At 41.3% G+C, this 7,699-nt stretch overlaps 1 protein-coding gene across 1 annotated transcript in view; it reads right to left on the minus strand.

The window, feature by feature from the left end:
- Positions 1 to 7,699, minus strand: part of LOC146310056 (Na(+)/H(+) exchange regulatory cofactor NHE-RF2) — a 58,322-nt gene extending 50,623 nt beyond the window's left edge. Inside the window, exons 1-2 of the mRNA XM_084743482.1 lie at positions 7,260 to 7,699; positions 5,093 to 5,389 (exon numbers count right to left, since the gene is read on the minus strand). Coding sequence (XP_084599608.1) covers positions 5,093 to 5,389; positions 7,260 to 7,466 — 504 coding nt within the window. The 5' untranslated portion in view covers positions 7,467 to 7,699. The remainder of the gene's footprint in view (positions 1 to 5,092; positions 5,390 to 7,259) is intronic.

Below are 7,699 nucleotides of genomic sequence, written 5' to 3' on the forward strand. Positions count from 1 at the left end.
ACAATTTGGGGGGATGACGATTGGATTGTATTTATCAGCAGCTGGTCATGATCAGCCATCCTCACCAAAACTCAAGAAGTAGCATCATTTAGAAGTAAACATGATCCACATGGTACATTTAGGGGTGGGAATCTTTTTGTCTGCCTTTGTATTTTAAAAGAGTTAACTGCATTAATTAATGAATGAATCATTCTGAAAGCATCATACAGCCCCCTGCCTGTATGAGAATAACAAAATGAGGGGGAGGCGGAGTGTTTCGCTGTGTGTGTTGTTATTAACATTGTGTCTCCAGCAGCGGAGAGCAGCCTCTCTGCTGCACCGTGAGCTCTGAGGAGAGACATCGCTGTCCAGCGTGCAGAGCTGCTGCAGAGTTGAGAAGTGAACAGACAGAGCAAAGAGTGACTTTCTTCATCACAGTGGTATTTTAAGTTGTGTAATGCCGCAGCATGTGTCGCTCAGCTGCTTCGCTCCTGACGTCTTAATGTCTCTGGGCGATGGTAGAAATTATTCTCACTAGTGTTTAGACACTAAATCAAAGCCTGATTGCACCCGCTGCCTTTTGAGAAGATGAAGTATATATCTCCTTGTTAGCTGCTGATAACTCCATTAGCATGTTAATTAACATTAAGAAAATCCATTTTTGACTTTTATGAATCGATTCAGAATCTTCCATGTTGAGAATCAAGTATTTCCCCTACTTCCCCAAATGAATAGTATAGTGTAAGTTTTGTTCTAGTGATCTTGTATGTACTACACATGTATTATGTGTAGTCTGAGTTTTCTTTCTGCACAGTATAATTGTAAGAGTGTCCTGGGTTCACCTAACTGTATTAAACTAAACAAGGAACCATATACAGGATGTCCAAACTTCTGAATTAAAACAGTTATTTATACTGAACATTGAAAGCAACCAGTTGGCTTTACAATAATGTAATAATATGTAGAAAGACAGAACTTGATGTTGCTTATTCAAAGATCAGGGCCTGCACGCCTCAGTAGAAGTTGTGGCTATTCAGAAGGTTAATGGCAAAGAGTTGATTCAATTGCCCCAAGTAACTGAATTAATTCCAACAAGTAATAAATATCATTTTCAATTTCTTACATTTGCAACAAACTAAATTTCAGGAAAATCTATTCAGAATTAAGCAACTTGCAGTCGATTTTGTAGTGAAATCTGCACCTCTTGATTCACATCCATGCAGACACATACAGTAGACAACAAAACACGGATTTATTCATCCTGCGTGTCTAACTTTAGTGGAAGCCTTGTTTTTAGCCTAGCAGTTGTTGATGACTTGCAGCCTCTACTGGCAGGTTAAGAGGAGTCAGCAGTCTCTATTAAAGAAAGGAGTTAATAAAAAAGAAAAAAAGGTTTTCAAAAATAATGATTCACCAACACCGTGAGAGGTCTTTTATCAAAAAAAAAATTAAAAAAAGGTCCCGCAATTTAGATTTTGCATAGAATTGGCCATATTTTGATTTTGCTAATATTTTGATTGAGTAACAGGGGAAGGTCTCAACGCTCCATCTCAAGCAGGAGGTAGTTTAGGGACCAATAAATGTTCCAATAGCAGCTCACACACCGTCCTCCAATTTTCCTGCTTTTGCGCTGCTAATGCCTTTTGGCTCCTCCAGCTGAACCTTCTTTCCATTCTTTCATTAGTGTCATTAAAGTCAGAGAGAAGCAGAGAAACGAGAGACCTCTAAGCATTTCCTGAGCCTCAGCTGGGCCAATCCGACCCCACCGAGCACCGAGGATTTCTCCCCACAGGTCACAAAAGCCAGAGCCGAACAAAGACACACACACATTTAAGATTTTAACTGATTGGCCCTGTCACTGCTCTTGCAGAAATAGTGCCTGAGCGCCGCTCGCATATTGGCAGGGTGAGCCTAAGTGAAAACACATGTTGTGTAAATGCAGAAAGCAGAAGTGGAGTGGCCTCGTCTCACTGTTATGGAGCATGTGAAACCAAAGCTGATCAGATCTTTGCGCTCCAGCAGAGACAGAGTGGACGGAAACGCATCCTGTTTTCCATGTCAACAAGAAATAATCAAACAGTGAAAGAAAATAGAAAAAAATAAAAACAAAAATGTATCAAATCACTACACTCTCAGAAATAAGGGTTTCCAACCATTTCTTCCTGAAGACCCAGAACTCTGTCCTCCTGAAGAAGCCTTTTGGAAGTAATGGTAAGTCAGGGGCACTTTGTAAGACTAAGAACCCTTTTTTGAAGAAAAGGTTTTTCAAGGATTGGTGAAATCATTGCAGAATTTTTTCATCAGTTGTACTATCATTTAAAAGGGTCCTCGACGGGGGCGCGGGTTTTAGATAAAATTCCTTGGAATATAAAAAGGAATATAAAATAGTTTCTCGGCAGAATAATCTTGGCGGGTTTCAGATGAAATTCCTGAAATCTCAGTAGAACCCCATGGGAAAACCTGCTACTTTTTTGGTTCCAGCTGGAACCAACTTTCTGGGCGGAAATGCTCAGAATGATTCAAAATTAGGTGCTTGATTTGGGCCTGTTCCATGTTGGTGGAAAAGGCTTATCATACGTACTTCTGGGTCAAACCTTTCACAGATGGTTCTAGGTGTAATCCTTAATGTTGGGTTCTGGGTAGAACCCAACAAAGGGCTCCAAGTGGAACCTTTGTAAAAGGTCTTACCAAGAACCAAAGAAGGTTCTCCTATAAGGACAAGCTGAACAACCCTTTATGGGTCTAGTTAGCCCCTTTATTTCTAAGAGGGTACTGAGCATTAAGCAACCAACTGTGACAAAGAGCATGTGTAAAAACACACAGGAAGATGAGACATGAACAGCAGTCAGAAGTTCCTTCTGGAGCATCATTTCACAATAAAAGCAGTATCTGAAAGGCATTCAGAAAATCTCCCAGCCAGCCGTCTTTATTCATATACTTTTTTCGATTTCTATAGATTTCCTGTTCTGCAGTCACTGCGTTGTCCATCCTCAGATTCCTAACATCTGACGCCTCACACCCTCTGACCTCTCTTGCTCTCTTGCTTTGACCTCGAACACAACATCTGGAATGCTTTCGAATAGCAATGTTCTTCCCTCAAACAAGTCTGGGGTGAACGCATGAGCTGAGGAGACACTGTTCAAAGAGTTGACTCACTACAATCTGTTTGCCAGTGCGTTAAGTATTTTTAACTCTTGTGTTTAGGACTTGACAAATCTCTAAGAAGGCTTTGTCTGAGTGTCTGAGGAAACTTGTGTCTGCTGGTTATTTGTAGGTCCACTGAGGAGGAGGAGTGTTCGCCTTTTCATCTTGTTTACACCAATAGCTAACTTCATATTAACTGTTCAATTCAATGTTAACAACACAGGAGGCCAGGATTTATGAGATGACTGATAATATGAAGCCACAGCCAGCAGTTGATTAGCTTAGCTTAGCACAAAGATTGTAAACATCATGGAACAGCTGTATTGGTTCTGTTCCCTTACATAGGGAAAAATATGAAAGGCAGTCAGCGGCAAGAGACAAATTTTTGTTCCTGTTTAAATTGTGTCACGAATCACATGTATGATGTTTGTCAATTTAAAAGATAATTTTACAAGGCAAGAAAGTTGCAGTTAGGTTTGTCACTGTTTCATTTAATTTCGTGTGAAACCAGTCAGCGTACTGCTTCTCTCAACTCGTACAATCGCTGTTCCTTGCAGCATTATTTTATCTGAACTCTTGGTCCTTTTATCAGCTGGGAAGAGAAAGAACAAGCAAGATCCATGACAACACAACGACATCGTAGCTTCAGCGGCTAACGTTATCTTTGGAGGGAGAAAGTCATGATGTCACTTACGCAACTTCTGGGTGTATAGACTTCCTAATTGTGTATCTTCACAGTCTTATATGTCAGCAGTTTTATGACAAATGGTGACTTTCTTGTCTTAAATTGACAAACATCATGTGTGTGATTAATGACACAATTCAAAGTGGACCAAAAAAATTTTTTTTTCTCTCAGATTTGACAACAGTTTATGTTTTTTTCCAAAGTAAGGTCCCATGGTGAGCCACTGAAAGGAGAGGAACTTCGCCTCTCTGTTCTATTTAACAGGGATTTATGTGCTGGAGTCCAGGAAGTGATCCAGCCAAGAAATATTCCCACACTCCATACAACCACAACATTATCTTTGGAGTTGCTGGAAGGCTGATTTTTTTATACCTTTGGACAGAGCAGGGTTATCTCTGTCCAGACATTATGCTATGCTAAGCTAACCAGTTGCAGGTGGTAGCTTCATTGTTAGTAAGCCTGACAGTGGTGCTGATCTTATCATCTACTCTTGGCAAAAAAATCATTTCATATTTTCTAAAATGTCCAACTATTTTAAAGGAACAGTGTGTATAATGAGTGGTGTCTAGCTGTCAGCTTGCAGACTGCAAACACCTCGTCTCAGTCTCCCCTTCACAATTTGTAGGAGAGCCTACGGCAACTGCAAAACTCATGCAAAAGGCTATGAAATGCTACAGCTATGTGCAACAAAATGCTATAATCTAGAGCCGGTATTTGTCCGTTCAGTGCTAATATAGAAACATGGCAGTCTCCATGGAAGAGGACATGTGTCCTCTGTAGATACAAATGACTCATTCTAAGGTAATGAAAACATACTGATTCTTATTTTCAGGTGATTATACACTGATGAAAACATATTTTAGAGTATATTAGATACAATTTCTGCCATGTTTTTCCAACAAACACACTGGACCTTTAAGTCAAAAGTCACTATTCCCAGCATATGAAATGTGGGACTATTTTCAGAAGCTCTATAGATCAAATGTTTTCATCAATTAATTAAGAATAATAACTGACAGAATTATCCCTAAACCCAAACCTAGCTAAACCCAGACAACGGAATAATGAGATGCATCTTAATATATCAATAATTCAATAATCCACTTATATATCCCCACTTATAAATCATATACCATTAAGACCAAATTTTGAGCCAACGAAGAAAAACAAATTCAATTGTAAACCGCTCACTCAAAGAATGTACAAGAGTGCACAGTCTTCACAGTAAGTAGATGATGATCATGATGATAAGGTTGCTGATGCGGAGGTGGAGGGCCAGCTTACCTTCTTCGCAGCCTTTGAGGGTGACCTCCTGGTGGGCTTCTGCACCTGGCTGCTCGGCGTGACCGGCTGCTTGGTCACCGAGCCGTTCTCCCGCTTCTTGCTGGGGGAGGACGGGACCGAGGACGGGGGCGGGGAGGGCGAGGCTGGGGGTGAGGAGGAGGAGGTGGGAGGCCCGGCCCCAAGGACGGCCATCTCCTCTGTGGCTGTGAGGCGCAGGCTGCGCAGACTTTCGTGTGTCTCATGGTCCACCACCAGCAACCTGGTCTCATTGTCCACGGCTTTGATTCGCTGTACCACCTGAGGAAGCGGAAATTTAAGATAGTAAGACGGTTGGGGTTTACTCATCATTTACTTAGAACATTAATGGACCTTTCTTATGGTGATCTAAAGCACATGGCTCAAAGCGCAAGGCACAAGGGTTTTGATTTCTTCAAGACATGTCCAAATCCACCTTTGCACCATGGGCGCACAGGGGTATCCCACCCTGGTCACCTGTCAAATTTATACTCGAAACAAATAGGGGGCAGCATGTTACCAGAATAAATGTTAACTGCTCGTAACTTTTAGCTAAGTTAGGTGTGAACGGTAGCCAACTACCAGGAGGAGAAGGTGCTCAGGCCCAAGGCGAGACGGACCAAGCAGAGTGCCACACATAAATTGGCATCAGAACTATTGCTCTTGGAGGTACAAAGTTGTCTTGCGAGGCAGGATGGTCCAGGGTTAGCTGCTATCTCTTTAACACAATTTACAGACAATTTTGACAAAACATTAAAACTGTTATTTTTGCTTTCTGTTGATAATGTTAATTTTTGAATGTTTTAAACTTAACTTCTTACACATTGCACCTTTAACATCTCTCAAAAGAACAATCCAATCACAACAAAGAGAACATTATGGACCCTATCTTACATTGATCTGAAGCGCAAGTGGAAAGCGTTAGGTGCAACTGGTTTAATTTAATTTCAAGGTGTGTCCAAATCCAAATCCAGTTTTATTTATTACAAATTTGTTCCTAACATTTAAAATAATACTTTTCAGGAAAATGCTGTCTCATTCTGCAGGTGTTCTAATGCAGACTGTGTGAACCTGCAGTAAGAGTTTCTTTCTGTAGGGGAACCTATTTATTATAATTCCCTACAGGCTTACATTGCTGGGGTCAACTTGAGATTTGTGATTTAAATTTGAGAGAAAAGGGATGTTTCTTGCAGATCTAGCCTCCTTTCCATTTAAAGTGCACCAGATGCAATGTATTCAATGTTAAATGCATGCCCATGGACCACTTTGGAGGGTTTGGAATCCCCCCACGATCAAAACATCCCTGATAATAGTGGTGATATATAGATTTACTTTATTGTTATCATAGTGATAATGTACAGTATTACCCTTTTTGTTGTGTATTATCGTCCCTAACGCTTTTTGTCAAATCAAGACAGTCATGTCAATAAAGCATAAAGCATGAGTCTCCTCAGTCTGCCTCTGAGAGTGAATACCTTCTTTCCAAACTAAGGCACAGTGCAGGTTGGTCACATGAAATATATCATGTGATTGGAAAATAGGGATGGCTGGATAACACTTTTTCATGCCCAATACCAATATCCATACTGCATCTTTGACTATCTGCTGATCTGATACCATTTTTTCCCTTTCTTGAACAACTAAGCTGTTAATACCTTTAATGTGTTAATACTAGACTTTTCTCAAACTGTGAAACAAATATTCTACTCCACTAAAAAAAGAAATACATAACCCAAAACCAGAGCCAGTTGTGCAATACTGCTGTTTTTTATTAAGTTTTTTCATACAGAGAATTTTTTTAGCTTTTTTTTTTTTTTTTGGTCTGCACCATTCAGACATTTCAAATTAAAATAAACTTCATCTGTGTTACTTGACACTTCTCTCTTTATGGCACGTCACTCAAAGTTTAGCAAAGCATCCTTCTGTATCTGATTTTATTTATTTTTCTGATATCAGATCCAGTGATTTTGCCCATGAATAACCCGCACACTGTGTTTGTCATCCCACCAGGAGGAGGGTGGTGTGAGTGCCAGCTGGCTTGAAACTGTCCCATCATTCCACACTGTGCTGCGTGAGGATGCACGCAGCAGCCAGTGTGACCTGTTGATATAGCAGAAGGTTAAAGCACACGTATGGATGCGCATCTACTTGCCTGGTGGTGTGTCTCTTTCTCCACGTTAACGCCGTTCACTGCCACCACACGGTCCCCGGCGCGCAGCCCCGACGCTTCTGCGGGGGAGCCGGGCTCCACTTTGCGGATAAACTGACCGCTCTTCCCCTTCTCGCCATGCAAGTGAAATCCATACCCGTTCTCTCCTTTTACCATGAGACAAAGCCGCGGTTTCCGCTCGCTGCTCATTTCCTCCTGTAGCTGTAATCCCCCTGCAGTGTCCACTTCAAAGTCTGATAATTAAAACGCAAGGATGGGAGTTTAGGTCAGCGGGCGCCGGGCTAAACTTCCACGGAGCGAAAACATATCTGCCCGATACGCACGCTTTCCCCCATGATAGTGAGACACACAAACAGACGATGTAAACAACTCCAAATGCAGCGTAAATCCCAAATGTACAAAAACGCACGTAAAAAGGCAGC

The sequence above is a fragment of the Lutjanus erythropterus genome, chromosome 19 (assembly GCF_056507025.1).
Source record: "Lutjanus erythropterus isolate fLutEry1 chromosome 19, fLutEry1.hap2, whole genome shotgun sequence".
NCBI lineage: Eukaryota > Metazoa > Chordata > Actinopteri > Lutjaniformes > Lutjanidae > Lutjanus > Lutjanus erythropterus.